Source organism: Penicillium cataractarum, assembly GCF_028827025.1.
Source record: "Penicillium cataractarum strain IBT 29864 chromosome Unknown utg000009l, whole genome shotgun sequence".
NCBI classification, from domain to species: Eukaryota; Fungi; Ascomycota; class Eurotiomycetes; order Eurotiales; family Aspergillaceae; genus Penicillium; species Penicillium cataractarum.
In genome coordinates this window covers 1,985,821-2,003,396 of record NW_026622745.1, presented here as the reverse complement: position 1 = coordinate 2,003,396, position 17,576 = coordinate 1,985,821, and the positions used below count along the sequence as shown (strand labels likewise).

At 50.1% G+C, this 17,576-nt stretch overlaps 5 protein-coding genes across 5 annotated transcripts; 3 read left to right on the top strand and 2 right to left on the bottom strand.

The window, feature by feature from the left end:
• Nucleotides 1-116: 116 nt before the first annotated feature.
• Nucleotides 117-2,623, bottom strand: N7496_011320 (phosphoketolase family protein; the record flags this gene model as incomplete). The annotated part of the gene is made up of 2 exons (XM_056704233.1): nucleotides 117-2,090; nucleotides 2,153-2,623. The coding sequence occupies 2 exons, from the start codon at nucleotides 2,621-2,623 to the stop codon at nucleotides 117-119; spliced, it is 2,445 nt and encodes an 814-aa protein (XP_056550193.1).
• Nucleotides 2,624-3,783: 1,160 nt separating this feature from the next.
• N7496_011319 (putative zinc metallopeptidase) lies at nucleotides 3,784-5,196 on the top strand (the record flags this gene model as incomplete). Its single annotated transcript, XM_056704232.1, has 1 exon — nucleotides 3,784-5,196. One exon carries the CDS (start codon nucleotides 3,784-3,786, stop codon nucleotides 5,194-5,196), a length of 1,413 nt encoding a protein of 470 aa, XP_056550192.1.
• A 1,274-nt stretch (nucleotides 5,197-6,470) lies between these two features.
• kin1 (putative serine/threonine protein kinase Kin1) lies at nucleotides 6,471-9,762 on the top strand (the record flags this gene model as incomplete). Its single annotated transcript, XM_056704231.1, has 3 exons — nucleotides 6,471-6,995; nucleotides 7,126-7,753; nucleotides 7,820-9,762. The coding sequence occupies 3 exons, from the start codon at nucleotides 6,471-6,473 to the stop codon at nucleotides 9,760-9,762; spliced, it is 3,096 nt and encodes a 1,031-aa protein (XP_056550191.1).
• Nucleotides 9,763-12,697: 2,935 nt separating this feature from the next.
• clrD (uncharacterized protein) lies at nucleotides 12,698-14,419 on the top strand (the record flags this gene model as incomplete). The annotated part of the gene is made up of 1 exon (XM_056704230.1): nucleotides 12,698-14,419. One exon carries the CDS (start codon nucleotides 12,698-12,700, stop codon nucleotides 14,417-14,419), a length of 1,722 nt encoding a protein of 573 aa, XP_056550190.1.
• A 2,079-nt stretch (nucleotides 14,420-16,498) lies between these two features.
• N7496_011316 (uncharacterized protein) lies at nucleotides 16,499-17,128 on the bottom strand (the record flags this gene model as incomplete). The annotated part of the gene is made up of 1 exon (XM_056704229.1): nucleotides 16,499-17,128. The coding sequence occupies one exon, from the start codon at nucleotides 17,126-17,128 to the stop codon at nucleotides 16,499-16,501; it is 630 nt and encodes a 209-aa protein (XP_056550189.1).
• Nucleotides 17,129-17,576: the final 448 nt, after the last annotated feature.

The window sequence follows — 17,576 nt, the reverse complement described above, 5'->3', positions numbered from 1 at the left end:
GTTTTAATGAATTGTTTCATATTGCTAACCATGTATCGCAATCTGTTTCTAATCGAACATGTACTTCATTCTCTCCAACTCATAGCATAGCGTCTTCAGCGACTCATCAAAACACATTAAGCCTTCTTTGAGTAAGGCCAGGTCCAGTTACGGATGTTCTCAGGATCAACACCATTACTGAACGCCTCCTTCTTCCCTTGAAGCTGGAACTTGGTAAACTTCTCACGCGCACTAGATCCAGTATTACCGAGGGACTGAATCAAGTCAATCGCGTCAATGGCAAGACTGTATCGATCGGTTCCATTACGCAGGGCCAGCTCGAAGGGAGTATCGATATTGCCCTTCTCTCTGTATCCGCGGACATGCAAGTTGTGCTGTCCAGGTCGCTTGTAGGTCAATCGGTGGATCAGCCAGGGGTAGGAGTGGAAGTTGAAGAGAATGGGTTTGTTGTCGGTGAAGATGGCTCTCCATTGTTGATCGGGCATGCCGTGAGGGTGCTGGCTCCCTGAAATCAACCGGAAGAGGTCCACGACATTCACAAAGCGGATCTTGAGGGTGGGGAGATGCTCACGCAGGAGAGCGGTAGCGGCCAAGGCTTCGTGAGTTGAGACATCACCACAGGATGCCATAACAATATCGGGCTCTTCACCCTGGTCGTTGCTTGCCCAGTCCCAAATTCCGAGTCCTTTGGTGCAGTGTTCAACAGCATCCTCCATGCTCAGGAACTGAATGTGTTCCTGCTTGTCGGCCACGACGACGTTGACATAATTGACACTGCGCAGGCAATGGTCCATAACAGAAAGGAGGGTATTACCATCCGGAGGGAGGTAGATACGAACGACTTCGGGAGACTTGTTTGCGACGACATCTAGGAATCCAGGGTCTTGGTGGGTGAAACCGTTGTGATCCTGGCGCCAGACGGTTGCTGTAATCAGAATATTCAACGAGGCAACCTTGGCTCTCCATTCAACCTCGAGACACTTCTCGATCCACTTGCAGTGTTGATTAACCATAGAGTCAATAACGTGAACGAACGGCTCGTAGCTGTTGATGAGACCGTGACGTCCAGAAAGGATGTAGCCCTCAAGCCAGCCTTCGCAAGTATGCTCACTGAGCATCTCCATCACACGACCCGAAGGAGAAAGATTGCCACCATCTTTGTCCTCTTCAAAGTAGTCGGCCAACCAGACCTTCTTACCTGCCTTGTAGACTTCGGCAAGCTTGTTGGACTCGGTCTCGTCGGGGCCGAAGAGTCGGAAGTTGGTCATATTCCTGCTGACGACGTCGCGAAGGAAATTGGCCATGTTTGCCATGCCTCCCTTGATGGTTTTTCCGGAGACAATGTCCTGGAGAGCATACTTCCTGAAGTCATTCAGGTCCAAGGGCTTGCGCAAGACACCTCCATTTCCGACGGGGTTTGCAGACATTCGCAAATTCCCAGTGGGTGCAAGAGCACGAAGCTCGGGAACCAATTTGCCGTTCGCATCGAAAAGCTCCTCAGGCTTGTACCCCTTCATCCAAGACTCCAGAACTTTGAGGTGATCGGGGTTGGTGAGGACATCGGTGATTGGAATCTGATGAGCCCGCCAAAAGCCTTCAAGTAGCTTTCCATCAATCTCCCTAGGGGCGGTCCATCCTTTGGGGGTACGCAGGACGATCATCGGCCAGCGCGGGCGGAAGGGCTTGTTGGAAGAGCGAGCTTGCTGTTGATACTCTCTGATTTCCTTGACGCACTGCTCCATGGTGACGGCCATGGCCTGATGCATACTCTGCAAGTCGCTTCCCTCAACAAAGTACGGCTTCCAACCATATCCAATGAACAAGGAAGTCAATTCTTCATGACTGATTCGAGCGAGGATGGTTGGGTTGTTGATCTTGTATCCATTTAGATGTAGGACAGGTAGAACGGCACCGTCGGTGATAGGGTTGAGGAATTTGGTACTATGCCAGCTTGTCGCAAGTGGACCTGTTTCGGATTCTCCATCGCCAACCATTGTCAGCGTGATGAGGTCGGGGTTGTCAAACACGGTTCCAAAGGCATGGGAGATGGAATATCCGAGTTCGCCGCCCTCGTGGATACTGCCAGGAGTCTAAAATCGACAATTTTTGTTAGTATGTGCCCTGCCAATGTATATGTGGGAGACTAACGTACCTCGGGTGTTGCATGCGAACCAATACCCCCGGGAAAGCTAAATTGCTTGAAGAACTTCTGCATACCCTCGGCGTCTTCGGTCTTGTCGGGATAAACCTCCGAATAGACACCTTCAAGGTATGACTGTGAAAGAATGCCAGGCGCTCCGTGACCCGGGCCTGATATAAACAGAGCATTCAAGTCATATTTCTTGATCAGGCGGTTCATGTGAATCCAGGTAAAAGATTGGCCAGCATCCGAACCCCAGTGACCCAGCAGGCGATGCTTCAAATGTTCACGCTTGAGCGGCTCCTGAAGCAAAGGGTTGTCTCGAAGATACAACATGCCAAGACAGAGATAGAGGCTGGCACGGAAATAGGAGTTCATCTTCTGGACCTCGTCAGAGGTGAGGCATTCTCCTTGGACGGTCGAGCGAGCTTCTCCATAGGCGGAGATGCTTTTGCCCTCACTCTGCTTGGAGAGCGAAGCCATGATTGGATGATGTGGATGATGTGGGAGCAGAAACAGCTCGGGGGGTTGGGTGGATGAGAGTTTAGTGGAACGTAGTAGGAGGGAAATGGGTGTAGTGTTGAGCTTGAGGACGGAGGGTAATGAAGAGAGGAAGGAGATACCCGGCCAGATGTTTGCGACAACTCTGCTCAACTATGGCAGCCCCTCCCAAAATACCTCTCCGGGACTACAGCTTTTAATGAATGAAAACAGAGAGACTGGCCATTTGTGGAGTGGCCTGATCCCTGTATTGGAGGCGCGTCGGTTGCATTTTGGGAGTGGGCGAGCAGTCAATGACGTATAGTTTGGTAGGTAACACCACACCTTGTGCAATGGAGCCATGTGCATGCGCCCATGGCCATGAATCATGACATAGTAGCAGTAATCCAAAAGTACGCAATGCGATTGCCATATCCATGATTCTAATTTGAAAATGCGATCGGGTCAATTTTCCCATTCCTCGCCAACAATTCTTGTTTCGGCTCCGAGCAGCTCCGCCGTCATCCGAATACTCTTTGTGGCCAGAATCATGTATCAAGGGTAGGATCCTGTGCTATGCCAATATCGGAAGTTAGAACAATCCAATTGGAAGTTTATTTCATGCTAACTCCATTGAGAAATAGCTGCAATCTCTGTGTGCCGACTGCGAGACTCGGGTTGGATCCTGCGTGTCGCCTCTTTTGTATGATGGTATGACATGGACGAACAGGGTCTAAAAGCCGGTTTTATGCACCCCGCTAAGTCATCACGCCGATTAATTAACTAGTTTATTTTATTTTTGCCTAATAGCTTGTATCATCCAGCGATATCATTCCTAGCCTTCTACCACCCTGCTGACAGAAGTACCGACCTCCGAACGAGGATAGCCTATACCTATAGCGATAACCTAGAAGATCAGAGATATACATTTGACAATCACGATACTATAGGGAGCCAGTGATATATAACAATGGTTAGCAATGGCCATTAAGGATCGTCGACAGTCTTATATCGAAATAGCTTTTTATCAGTCATGAAGATCGTCCAGGTCCCGGCGATCGGTTGTCCGCGGGAAGCCATCCGAGTGGAGAACCGCCCGCAACTGCGACGCCAAACCTGGAACCAACCGTCTAAATGTTCGCTACAAACTTTCACCTATAGATATGCCGCCACCAACGCTGAGAAACAAGCTCACATCAATCAAAGGGGTACGCTTAGCAGGGTCGCCGTCGACCTGGAACATTGACATCCACTACCCACCAGATTCTCCGCGCGGCATCATCCAGTCCGTCACCCCGCACAACGATACAACCCCTGGAGATGACTCTATTCCTGCTCCGCTGGTTCTACCGGCCTTGACACATCCTCATATTCATTTGGACAAGGCTTTTGTCCACAGTGCCCGGCAGTACGCACATCTTCTCCCGTCTACCGGGTCCTTCCAGGAGGCATTGTCGTTCACCACAGAGGCGAAACAACAATTCACCGTGCCCGACGTTCTTCAAAGAGGGGAATGGCTGCTGGCCGAGTCCATCTCGAACGGGGTGACCGCGATGAGAGCCTTTGTAGAGGTTGACCATACGGTGAAACACGTCTGCTTGGAAGCAGCCACCAGACTCCAAAACCAATGGAAAGACGCCTGTGAGATTCAGATTGTCTGCTTTGCACAGGATCCCATATTCTCGACCCAATATGGGGAGGAAAATATGGACCTGATGCAAAAAGCGCTCGAGGAGTACCCCCAGATCGACGTGATCGGAACAACCCCCTACGTGGAAACAACTATTGAAGCCGCAAAGCGGAACATCGACTGGGCCGTTGACTGTGCGTTACAGCTGGATAAACATCTCGATTTCCATCTCGACTATAACCTCGACTCGGGCAAGGAAGCTCTAGTATGGTACGTGCTGCACAGCCTAGAGCAACGGGGCTGGACCTCGTCTGCTACGACGAAACGTGTGATGCTTGGACATTGTACTCGACACACGCTTTTCACCGATGATGAGTGGTGTCGGATCTCTCGCATCATCCATGAGAACGATCTTCCCGTTAGCTTTGTCGGGTTACCCACCAGTGACCTCTATATGGCCGCCTCGCCCGAACAAAAGGTCCCGCACGACCGGCCCAGGGGAACCCTGCGAATCCCCGAGATGATTCGCAAGCATGATCTCGACGCCGTGATGGGCGTAAACAACGTTGGCAATGCATTTACACCCTGGGGGCCGCCGGATCCATTGTTTCTAGCTTGTCTAGGCGTGGGCATTTATCAAGCCGGGACGCAGGATGATGCGAGATTGCTGTACGAGTGTGTATCTACTCGTGCCCGAGCAGCGATTGGGCTTTCGTCGTCACCTTCGAGTATTGATCTGAAGAAGGGGCAAAGTCCCGACCTTCTCCTGTTTCATCATCGGGATCTCACTGGGTGTGGTGTGGCTCGTCCTTGTGGTACTGTCGCCGAGGTTGTTTGGGATCCTCCGGCGACAGTGAATCGAAATGTGGTGATCGGTGGTCGACTGAAGAGTTCTGGTTTTTCGTGTTCGCAGAGTGAATCGATATATCACTTCTCGGGAGAGTAGGTTGATGTTGAGGTTAGTAAATAGGGGGTATTTGAAGAGATAAGTTCCCAGCAGAGGTCATGCAATGCTATTCTCCAGAAATATATAAGAATCTACCCAGAGGATCAGTGAAGTGTCAAGACCGCCATTTGCAATCCTGAAGTTGGAAGATAAAGATTTGGCGACTCCAGCCCTATTTATAGTCGTGGTCACGTGCGCTTGAGATGGCGGGGAGATCGTTTTTCTTGTCGCCGTGGCTGGGCCCGGATGATCCACACTCTTTCACGATGCTCCATGAGGCATTTTTGTGAACATGATTATGTGAAGAGTATCCTAAAGCAACCGTGGATAAAGCAAAGGACTCGATACGTTAGTTTATATTATCCTTATAGCGAACTACCGACCGAAGATCTAGGTTTAGTCTCTATATAGAGACCATATATAGGTGTTGGGAGTAAGGAGCCCCCCACTATCCGGTACCTGGAACACGGTGGATACGGAAGACCAAGATTATTATGTCATGGGCGTTCCTCGCCCATCAAGGATTAGTTAACTAGTTAGGATTATTAGGTTTGAGTGATCTCGAACCGAGGGAAGGGCCTGGGGAAAGTACTGTAGTCCACGGTGAAACTTCCGACCGAGTCGAGGCCGCGTAGTATATTGACCGTTAGAATATGACCTATACAACTGGTTCATAGCAGATGGTCTATATCTGAGATCAGAAGTAGGGGGACTGAAGAGACTCGTATATCACCGGCCACCAGGATATATAAGAAAAGACTGAATAGTATAGGACGGCTAAAAAGACAAGGTTGCCAATACTCGGTCGAGTGGAAAGAAATACCTCCTTTGTCTTTTGGCGGCTCGGGCAGTTGCTCGGGCAGAGACTGGGGGGGCAAGAAAGAAGAAAAGATATTGGCAGGTGCTAGAGGGGGCCGGTGCTCGTGAAGTTGTCGACTTGTTAGTTTTGGCCGTGCGAGTTGTTAGTGTTGCCTCGTCCCGCTCCTCTTCCCCCCCCCCCAATGCGTTTCGTCTTTCGTCTTCTCCATCCTTTTCCCATCCCATCGCCCTTTCCCATTTTCCCTGTCTCCTCCTTTTGTCCGTTGCATCTTTTGCCTCGCATTTGCATTACTCATCTTCCCCTCCTTTCGAGAGAGTGCGCCCGTGGGGCCCGATCCCTCGCGGTCCCAGTGCAGGTGGCCCTCCTGTTGTCAGCAGCGCTCCTCTCCCCGCTTGCTCATCACCTTCATCCCCCATTTTAACCATTTCCCAACCCAGCGACCGAGGCTGCCACAATGTCGTCGGCTCCAAGGCGCACGGCGTCAACCTCTTCAAGACCCGCGCGACCGGCCGCTCAATCGGAACTCCCGCATCGCACGAGAAGCGTGGCCGTCCGATCGTCCAACTCCTCCCAGCCCCCTCCACAGACTCATTATGCGCATTCAAAAGCTCCTTCTCAGGATCACCGTCCGCCTGCCAATTATGCGGCTGTGGATAGCATAGCCCGCCAGGACGTTGACGCCAAGTCTCGCCGCGACCGTGATGCCTCCGCTGAGCGTCCGGCCACTGCACGGACCGAATCTACCCGGAGACACCACCAAAGAACCTCATCTACGCAGCCGCGTGAGACCGAGCTGGCCTCTGGAGATACCGCGCAAGCGCCTGCAAGTGGAACTCATGGACAATCCAATGCGCCCGCTCAGCCCAAGCGGCGAACCACGATTACCACCCCCACCGGGAATTGGGCCTTGGGGAAGACAATTGGCGCTGGTAGTATGGGTAAAGTGAAGCTGGCGAAGAATATCGAAACCGGAGAACAGGTTATTATCTCCCTTTCTTGCCTTTTTTTTTCCGGCACCTCTTTCCCCACGCTTCGGATTATTCCTTACGATGTGGTTCATGCCATTGAGTACCGTCCGGCTTGCTAATTGATTCATCTCTATATCGCAGGTCGCCGTCAAGATCGTTCCTCGTCTGTCAACCGAAGAGCACAAGTCATCGCGCGAAACCGAGCGGGCAGATCGCTCGAAGGAGATTCGAACCGCACGAGAAGCTGCCATTGTATCCCTCGTGAACCACCCATACATCTGTGGCATGAGGGACGTGGTCCGGACCACGTATCACTGGTACATGCTTTTCGAATATGTGAACGGTGGTCAAATGCTGGACTACATCATCTCTCACGGAAAATTGAAGGAGAAGCAGGCGCGCAAGTTTGCCCGGCAAATCGCAAGTGCGCTCGATTATTCCCATCGCAACAGCATCGTTCATCGCGATTTGAAGATCGAGAATATCTTGATCAGCAAGACCGGTGATATCAAAATTATTGATTTCGGTCTCAGCAACCTCTTTTCGCCTCGAAGCCTGCTCAAAACTTTCTGTGGAAGTCTTTATTTTGCGGCACCGGAGTTGCTCCAGGCGAGACAGTACACAGGTCCGGAAGTCGATGTGTGGAGTTTCGGTATTGTCTTGTACGTGTTGGTTTGTGGAAAGGTGCCATTCGACGATCAGAGTATGCCTCAGCTCCATGCGAAGATCAAGAAGGGCGTCGTGGAATATCCCCCGGGTCTCACTACTGGTATGTATCCATCTTCTTTCTCCTGCTTTCTCTTTGGATGCATTTGGCTAATTGGCATCATAATAGAATGCCGTCACATTATCTCCCGCATGCTTGTTACAGACCCGAAGCAACGCGCCAGCTTGGCCGAAATCATGGCCCATCCCTGGATGAACAAGGGCTTCAACGCTCCACCGGAGAACTACCTTCCTGTTCGCGAACCTCTGCAGCTTCCGCTGGATCAGGAGGTGGTTGAGAAAATGACTGGCTTCGATTTCGGCCCTCCCGACTACATCGCTGCCCAGTTGACCAAGACTCTGGAGTCCGAGGAGTACCAGCATGCACTGCGCCTCAACTTCCGTGAACAACCCATGCCCAACCAGGCAGAGAAGAAGCGCGGCGTGTTCGACTTCTACAAACGGCGCAACTCTGCCGCAAGCCGAGACACCTTGTCCGCACCTTCTGCCGAGGCTATTCAGTTAGGCAATGACCCATTAAATGCTTACAGTCCCTTGATATCTGTCTACCATCTTGTGAAGGAGAAGCTTGATCGGGAACGAGCCGAAGCCCGGCCTGGGACTCTTGGCCTCCGTCAGACCCCTGGTGATGTACAAGTTCCCGAGCTTACACCTCCGGAAGCTGCTCACACCAACCAGTACCAGTTGCCGGGCGAGAGGGACACTGGTCGTCGTTCTCGCCCTCGAGCCAGGACCCACGGCGAGGACGAAGTTACAGAGACACTGAAGAGCCATCACGCTTCGTCCCCATCTGCACATGCGGTCCCAAACGCAACGCAGCTCGATACTCCCAAGAAGGAAAGCACCGCTGCTGGTATTCTACGGCGCTTCAGTACGCGCCGAGCCAAGGACCGCAGTCGCGATGTCGAACGGGAGCGCATCAGCACTCCAAACACCCCTACCCTCAATGTCCAGCCCCCTGCCGATTCAGCCTCGCCGATGCATCGTGGCTTCAGTGTGCGGCGCACACGGCGGGCCGAGCCGTCTCCGGGTCCTGTGCCCCATAGTGGTAGTCAGCCACAGCAAGATCTGCTGACTGCCCCAAGTTCCGGTGAGCAGTTCTCGCAGTCAAACAAGTTCCTCGGCCGGTCGACCAGTGTCAACTCTGCCGATTACCGGACTCGAAGGGCCGCTCGGAGGAACGATGCCGATACCCTGGATGTCGATCGCCAACCTCCGTCAACGAGCGGCTCGGATCAGCTTGGACCCGAGAGTCAGCGAGACCAACTTGGTGTCAAGGCTGGCGGACGCACGCATACGGCACGCACCATGTCGCTTGGTCATGCCCGTCGTGAAAGCATCCAGGCGCGTCGCGCTCGCCGTGAAGCTACTCGAGAGGCCAACGTGCCAGAGGAGACTGACGCAGATATCTCGGGCGCAGGAACTGCTTTGGAAAGTGCCAATGAAGGAGAAGACCTGTCCAAGCCCGTTTATCTCAAGGGTCTCTTCAGTGTCTCGACTACCAGCAGCAAGCCTCTGCCAGTCATTCGAGCGGATATCATTCGCGTGCTGAAGCAGCTAGCCGTGGACTATGTTGAGATAAAGGGCGGATTCAGCTGCCGACACGCCCCAAGCATCGATCTTGAGAAGGTGGTTGATGTCAGCCCACCCAGCCCAGACCGCCAGGGTCAGGTATCCCACCGTCGCCGAATCAGCTTTGGTGGACTTCTTGGGCATGATGACAGCCGAGACGACAGTCGCCCATCGCACTCCAAGCTGCAGCGCCGAACTCAGGGCCAACCGGACCGCAGCTTCACCACAAACTCTGATGCTTCAGATGAGTACGTTCCTCGTGAACCGCCTACCAGTGTTACTGTTGGTGACCGAGTGGTTGGTGAAACTACGACTCGTGTGCAGAGTGACACTGGAGAGAACTTGATCCTGCGGTTTGAAATTCTCATTGTCAAGGTTCCTCTGTTCTCACTTCACGGTATTCAGTTCAAGAAGGTCTCCGGTGGTATGTGGCAGTACCGCGAGATGGCAAAGAAGATTCTCGATGCTCTGCGCCTCTGATTTGGGAGTTTCCGCCAACGCCCCAATATGCATCATACCTCGCGACTTCATAAGATGAACATAGAAGTATCCTTGTTTTGGGACCGACCCCGTTATGTCTTCTTTCCTATTCTTCACCCCGTGATTTTGCATCATCCTCCCCCCGGTACATTGATCAACGACGTATCCACACGAGCCATCCTATCATACTCTATGTTTATCCCTCGCATGCATTATTCATGTTTCTATCCCCTATTTCCCTCATCTATTAGCCCCATTGTTCAGGTCTGCATCTTCCTATCACGCTCGTCTTAGCTGTTTAGCATGTATTGTTGGACTAGATAGCCCCCCCCTCTTCTGTTCGGTCTTATGATGTACCTTAGAGTCAAGCGAAGACGCCTTGTGGATGCCAGTTGTTTTGTTCTTTCTTTCTTTTATCCTTCTTATATTATATTGAGTTAGGTTCATGGCTGAGGGATTGAGAAATTCTTTCAGTCTTTGATTTTGCAGGAGCAGGGAAGGGGAATGGCGTATGATTGTTGGGATATTTGATTAGGAGTTCGCGGAAAATACGAGATCAGTTTTATGGTGATGGTAAAATTCTGCCGGTCAAAAAGTTTGCTTATTGATGTTGGCTGTTACGCCTGGATTTGACGAAGAGGGGTCGATTGATATCGTAATAAAGGTTTAATGAGAGGAAAATGAACACTAGAATACCTATCCTGCGGTTTTTAACCTGGAAAGTCTGATTTTTGTACGAAATATGTTACAGTTGGTCGATCCCTAGCGCTACGGGGAGTAAGTCCACGGATATGGATTTAGCTCTTAGCCCCATCCTTCCTTCCTGAATTGCTTCTCATCGTGCTTAGCACTGAATTAATGACCTAGAAAGTCATTATCTCATCCTTTTATTTCTAGCATCAGGCTATAACTAAGCTATGATCAACCTGGTAATATAAGCGCTCAGAGCGGAAAATTAGGCGGTAAACCTAAGCTCCCGTACCACATTGCCTCCCGTTCTAGGTCACAACATATGAGTCGTACCTCGTTATAACGAAATCGGCTTTATGATCAGATAGAAGATCAGCGACCGTGGCAATATTCGAAAATATTGAAGTAAACTATTATATGATGTGTGTTAGGGGTTCTTAGATGATTTGTGACCGAAAAATCTCATGTTGGAGGCTATTTTGCGTTGGTTATAGGTGCTAGATACTGCTTATTATCCAGCTAGGCGATGGTGGTGGGGGCATGCCCCTGGTCGGGGACCGGCCCCTGACTGAGAAAACTGGCCAGTTGACTGAGTACGTCCAAAGAACCACATAAGTATCGATAAATGAAGTGGTTAAGAGGGAATCGATCAGATATAAGGAGATCATTGAATGTCAGTGTATTCTATAAATTTTACTTGTTAAACTGTTTCATTGTTGATGTTATGCGAAGTTGAAGATCCTATATATCTGAAGAAGCCCGGCAGATGCGAGGGTGGCATGCCTGTCTACCAGATATATATCGCTCGCCTTCACTTGAACTGCCCCTCAAACTACATCGCGAAACGGACGAGGCCTTATTCCACTTCATCAAGAACTAATGCTTCCAAAATCATATGCATCAATTATCTTCTGTTCGATATCTCTAGGACATATAGGAGTGATTAGTCAGTACGCTAGCGAGTCATGCACCGATGTGATTGTGGGAGGGAGCCATCAAAAGTACATAATTTGGTATAGGCCCCCTACAATGACCCCCTGCCGCAGCCAGGGAAAAGAAGCAAATGTGCAACACACGTCCTCCGTTTTCTCGGGCTTCTCTGGGCCAATCACTGGTTCCTATCCAGAAGTACTCCAACTTCCACACTGAAGACCACTTTTGATATTTCATCAATAGCCCATAAAATTGGGTTCAAAATACTGCTGAGAACATGATAAGGTCCTTTTCATATGTTTTAGACATGCTTTCCTGCACTTTCTCATTGCTAGAAGGTAGGATATCATGATATTTTAGAGTTTGATATATGACTAAGCTACCCATGCTTACCTAATTAGGTCCTCTCACGAGAGGTCTTGCTCTTTCTTTCACTCGTAGCTTTATCTCCCCACGCTGTCCTACACCCTCTTCTCCTCGTTCTTTTCATGATTCTTCTCCTCCGCTGATTTATTCCGTCACTTCTCTATCTCCTGAACCAGAGCACCCGAGATTATTCCCCTATCTCGTCCTCTAAGCATCTTTTCCCCAGCACAGCCTTTTCACTTCTCGTCATCTCCTAGGGGGGGGGGGAGGTCCCACACATCCCGACTCCTAAACTCCTAGTACCCAGACCTTTAGTTCTCGTTTCCACCAATTTCCCATACTGCCCCATTCCTTTCAGCGGGATATTCATGTTCTTTGGCCCCGTCACGGTCTATCCTACCCGTCTATGCGCGTCTATACTTGTTCTAGGAGGATCTCCCTGTCGTCAGTCCTCCCGTCCTGATCCAACGATCCTGACACCCATCGGAGAGCAATGCAGGGGCTGGCTGGGTCCTTAGCGGCCCCGAAATCCGGGTCTCCTCCCACTCGGGAGGTTATTGACCTAACGCTTGATGATATGGACGTGGATGAAGTGCAAAACCGCCGGGTAAGTTTGAATTATTTTTCCTCCGTATTTTTATTTCCCCAATTCCAGTTGGCTCGACGCGGTTGCACTCGCCTTATCTAGGGACTCGTGTCCTTCTGGTCTCTTCCTTTCCCAGAATTGCGTTCTGGCTATGAGCCGGTTCGGTCGCTCGTGCGGTTATTATCCTTTCTGAACATTCTTGTGAAATTGCTTTTATTTGTGAACCCCCTCCTTTGAGCTTTGATTTACTTTTGTCTATCGCTCCTATGCCCGGCTTCCTCATGCATGGTGGGCCGTGTAACCTAGAGCACCTAGGGCTACATTACCAGACAGAAAGAAAGCACATTGTTCCGGCTCATCATGGAACTTATCACTAATTTTCGACTTTTCTCACAGCCTTCTGAACATACAACACAACCGAACGGGGTGGCGCCGGGCGTGAAGAAGGAACCCAATGGCGAGCAGGTGACTTTCGTGTCAACCCTCGCCCATCGAGCACAATCTTTGAGTCCGCAGAAACAGAAGCAGAAGTCTCTTGAGAATGCGGGCTTTGTTGTTTCAAAGAATCCTGAACCATCGCCTTCGGCTTATCATCACAGTCCCTATGATAGCGGGGACAATGAACGATCTTTTCGTGCCGTGTCCACGACCATCCCTCAGAAGCGCAAGAGCCAGAGCGCCGAGGCCTCAGATGTAAATGACTCTTCGGATGAACTTTCCTTACCACTAATTTCTCAAAATGGTGTTCTTGATAATGGTGTCGACTCTACGGGTCCCAGCCTTAAGGCGCTTGGGAAGAGGCCTGCAATTTCCCCAAAGACTCCAAGCCCGCCACCTCAGTTGCCCCCTGCGGATTCTGTGAGCGTCGTGATCCCTTCTCCCTCGGCTGCTCAGAGGCAGCAGATGAAACCGTCGCTTAAGCCTGAATTCATTGGCCTATGCGAACGATATTTTCCGACTGGTCGAGAGGAGCAGGTTAAGGCTCAACGCCGAGCATACCCGATTGCCACGGCTGCCAAGGTCAACAAGAAGGTGGTACCTTTCACTATTGCAAAGCCGACTCTAAAGGAGCACGAGCCTAAGCCCGCTGCTTCCCTCTCTCTGGCAAAAAGCTTCCCCTCTCAAGGATCCGCCTCGAACCGAGCCATAGAGCCTGAAACCAAGGCTTCAACTGCGAAGCTTCTTCGTAAGAAGCTTCGGAAGAAGCTCAAGCGAATCTGTGGCGGACCGGAGACCTTGTTTGACGTTAGCGATGAGCAACTTGCTACCTTGTCTGCCAACTTTTTCTTTGTTGGTGACTATCGACTCGGGCCCGGCGTAACGCCCATCGACGATGATTTCCTCACCGGCTGCGACTGTGGCACCGTTTGTGACCCAAGCACCTGCCGCTGCCTGATTGAGGAAGAGGATTCCGATGAGCTAATCGTGGCCTATGAACGGCTGGAGTCTGGAATGGTCGTCGTGCGAAAAGAGTTTTTGGACCGAAAAGCAATGATTTCAGAGTGCAGCTCCCGATGCCTATGTGCCGGGAGCGACTGCTGGAATCATGTTGTTCAGCGTGGCCGTCAGGTTCGTCTAGAGGTTTTTGATACCGGCGAGCGGGGACTCGGTCTGCGATGTCTGGAGCCTCTTATCGTAGGACAATTCATCGACTGCTACTTCGGTGAAGTGATCACGAAGAAAGATGCCGATGCTCGGGAGTCCGCCAACGAAGGCAAGCCATCTTATCTCTTCAACTTGGACTGGCTCCTCGGAAATGGACATCATACCTACGAGGAGAGCTATGTCGTTGATGGACAGAAATTCGGCACTCCCACGAGGTACATCAACCACTCTTGCAATCCTAATTGCAAAATCATCCCCGTCTCGACGAATCGCCTCTCCGATCAGAGGCTATACTACCTCGCCTTTTTTGCGATTCGCGACATTCCCGCCAATACAGAGCTCACCTTTGATTACCACCCGAAATGGGATCAAGAGAAGCAAATTGACCCCCACGCTGTCAAGTGTCTCTGCGGCGAACAAAACTGCCGAGGCCAGCTATGGCCTAATATCCGCAAGAAAGGCATCCAGGAGGACTAGTCTTTAGTCTCTTGACAGGATGGTCCTTTCGTCGCCCGATTCTGGCTGCCGCTCTTCGAAAACAAGCCTCAGGGCCTTACCTCCCTTCCGTCCCCCTCTTCGTCTTCCCGTTAATCCCCCCTTCATCATAAGACATGCATATCAGCGCAGCGATGGTCCTTCTTCTCCTTGCCACTTGGCGTGTTTGTGTTTCGAGCATCTGCATACATTAGCGAGGCGCGCAATGACTGCAGCATTACCTTTATGTCTGAGTTTTACATACATTGACGATAATAACGACGGAGCATCAATGCATATTCTCTTCTTCTTTATTGTGTACGCATGACGAGTCATAAAATTCTAGCCCGTGTTATTTACGATCTATAATAGGCTTCCTACCTTAGGAAGTCACGGTAAATGATATAGGAATTAGAGGTAAGCCCGATAAAGCTATGGAATAATGAAGCCCTATTAGATAAACTACAACGCTAGGTAACGGTAAATTCGACGCCAGAAACGGCTATTCTTGACTCCATCCAATGGAAGCGTCGGTGTCATCGTAATCTTGCTCATCCGAGGTAATATATGATCTTAGCACTATGTTATCTTGGCCCCTTTAATTTAACGTTAGCCTGAAAGATACGCATTTATTCCCTAATTCCTCTGCTGACTGATTCCTTAAGTTAGCTTATAGAGACGAGTAGGGTGAATAAAGTCTTCATACGTAGCTTGCGGCCTAGAAGTGTTCGGCGTGTGGCATGTGATAGTTGAAAATTGGCATACACTATAATAACCCGCCCCTATAACCCGCGTTTGATCTGGGAACGAACCGGCCGGGAGCCGGTAAATTTAGCCCTATATGTTTCATTAAACAAGGAAAAAGATGTTTATATAGTAGATATTAGCAGTGAATTCTACGCAAGGATAACGGTGAAGCTGGAAAAAGCACTCCGGAACAATCAAGTTCAAGAAGCTAGGTTAGCCGATCTCGATATATCAACGTTTAACCATATTCACTTAGCTCCCCCTAGCAGTGGCTCCCGCTCTCTATCTAGCGCATCTCCTCTCCCTTTACCCCCGCTAAGCCGCCAAATACAAAACACACTGACCCATCGCAAGTATACCATTATCAAAAGCAGGGAACCAAACAGAGGTAGTCGAAGAGGTCGAATGGGAACGTTGAGCGGCTCGCTTAGCTATGACTACTTACCTAGTATACACTTACAGATATACTGTAAATAATACGCCTAACGTTGATAATATTTATACTCTGTTATTTTTGTGCGGGCACTTAGAGTATTATAAGCCGTACGGCTAGGTAGGTATAGGAAGTCCTTTTGTGTAGTCTGCCTATAGCTTCTGCTTAATCAATCTTGTGGTATATTTCACCGAGCTAAGTTCTGGTGAGCACTGCTTTAGCTAAACACGATGCGTTAACTTATATCTAGCATTTTGTAAGCCCTTTAGCGCTAAGAAGACTTACCCACCCACGATCGGATATAAGAAGCGACTCGGACCCCATCGATCTAGATAGAGTGTCTTATTAGCAGTCCATTGAAGACTCACCCGCCCTAAAGCTCCGGGAGCCGATTACCTCCCGAGGCGATAGCTTTACGGTCATGTATATTATGAAGAGAAGTCACAAATAGATATTATTCAAGGTAGAGAATGAAGCTTTGCTTCGACTTTATCAATTCAGTATGAATATCTTAAGGGAGCGAAGTTCGCCCCGAAGTAGAGAGGTTCTTAGCTAGGAAGAGAGCCTCTCCGCCAGAAAGAGAGGCTCTCCGCTAACAAGGAAAGTTTCTCACCCCGAGGTAGAGAAATTCTCACCAATGAAAAGGAAGCCTCCTCAAAGAAGTCTTATGTAATGCTCAATCAATCTCAAGTAGATCTGTACACCAAACAATCTGCCTCTACGGCTATACCAGACCCCAGAACCCAGTTTCCTATACAATTTCACTCCATCAAGAAACCAAGAAAAACACCCCCAACCCAAACTCCCAAAACACCTTTGCCCACATGCTTTTCAATGGTAGTCGCCAAAAAGAAGAAGAAAAAGGTCCAAAAAGAACGAAGAACAGGACCTAGACCCCAAACCTAAGCCCGACCTTCCATAACCTCAAAAATGCCACCCATCACAAATCTCGGTTGTTGAACAAGAACCGACCGGGTATCCGAGCCGATACTAGCCCTCGAAACCGAATCCCGACGAGCCAAGTCTATATTTACACCCATATTGAGGTTCATGTTGAGATTCATATCCACAGGCCTCGGCTCCATAAGATCCAGACCCTGTCTCTCAATAGCGTTTTCGTCACAGCGACATCGCTCTTCGCTCAGGGCCATGTCCACCGCTGAGGGGCGTCGTCGCACGATCATCAATGAGGAGCGGCCTCTAAGTACCGCGCAGGGCAGAATGCTGACACCGCATTGGGTCGAGGCATTGGATTCGTGGTTGTGGACGTTGCCGTGAATATGGCGGTCCTGTGGTCTAGAACCAGTGTCGTAGTCCTTGGGATGGGTGGTGGTGGTGGTGGTGGGGTGGAAGGACAGATTGAAAAGGTGGTGCGGAGACACTTGCGTTGGCTGGTGACGTCGGCGGAGTGTGGAGGTGGGCGAGGAGGGCGGAGAGGTTGTACGTGAACTGGGCGGACTGGAGGTATCGCTGGCTGGGTGTCTTTGAGAGCGGGTGTTGAGAGGAGGGAATGGAGAAGGGCATTGATGCATTTTGGTGATCTTTTTCTTCTTTGATTGTGCTTGTTTTTGGTTGGTTCTGGTTGGTTGTTTTGCGGAATGCGGGTATATTTTGGAACAGATCAATAGTAACGATCGTCTTCCATAGATCGGATTGGACTGGAGAGGACTTGGGGAGGTGGATTGGTTAAATAGAAGAGAGAAGGAATCAAGGTTGAAGAGAGTAAGTCAGGGAGAGAAAAGGCATTATGAATGCAAAAAGGCGAGAACTGCAAGGAGAGTTTGAGACACGAACGGATTCATCGAATGCGGTTGATTTTGGGGCCGCATGCGGGAATTGCGTGGCGCACCACAATCCTCATTGTTTCTTGCCCGCAAACAGTTAAGATATGAAGGAGATCGATAAGAGCTTAAAACTTGAAGGTAGTTTGCTATTCTATTGACTGCATTTGTTAAGTGGTGTATCCCTGTTATCTATACC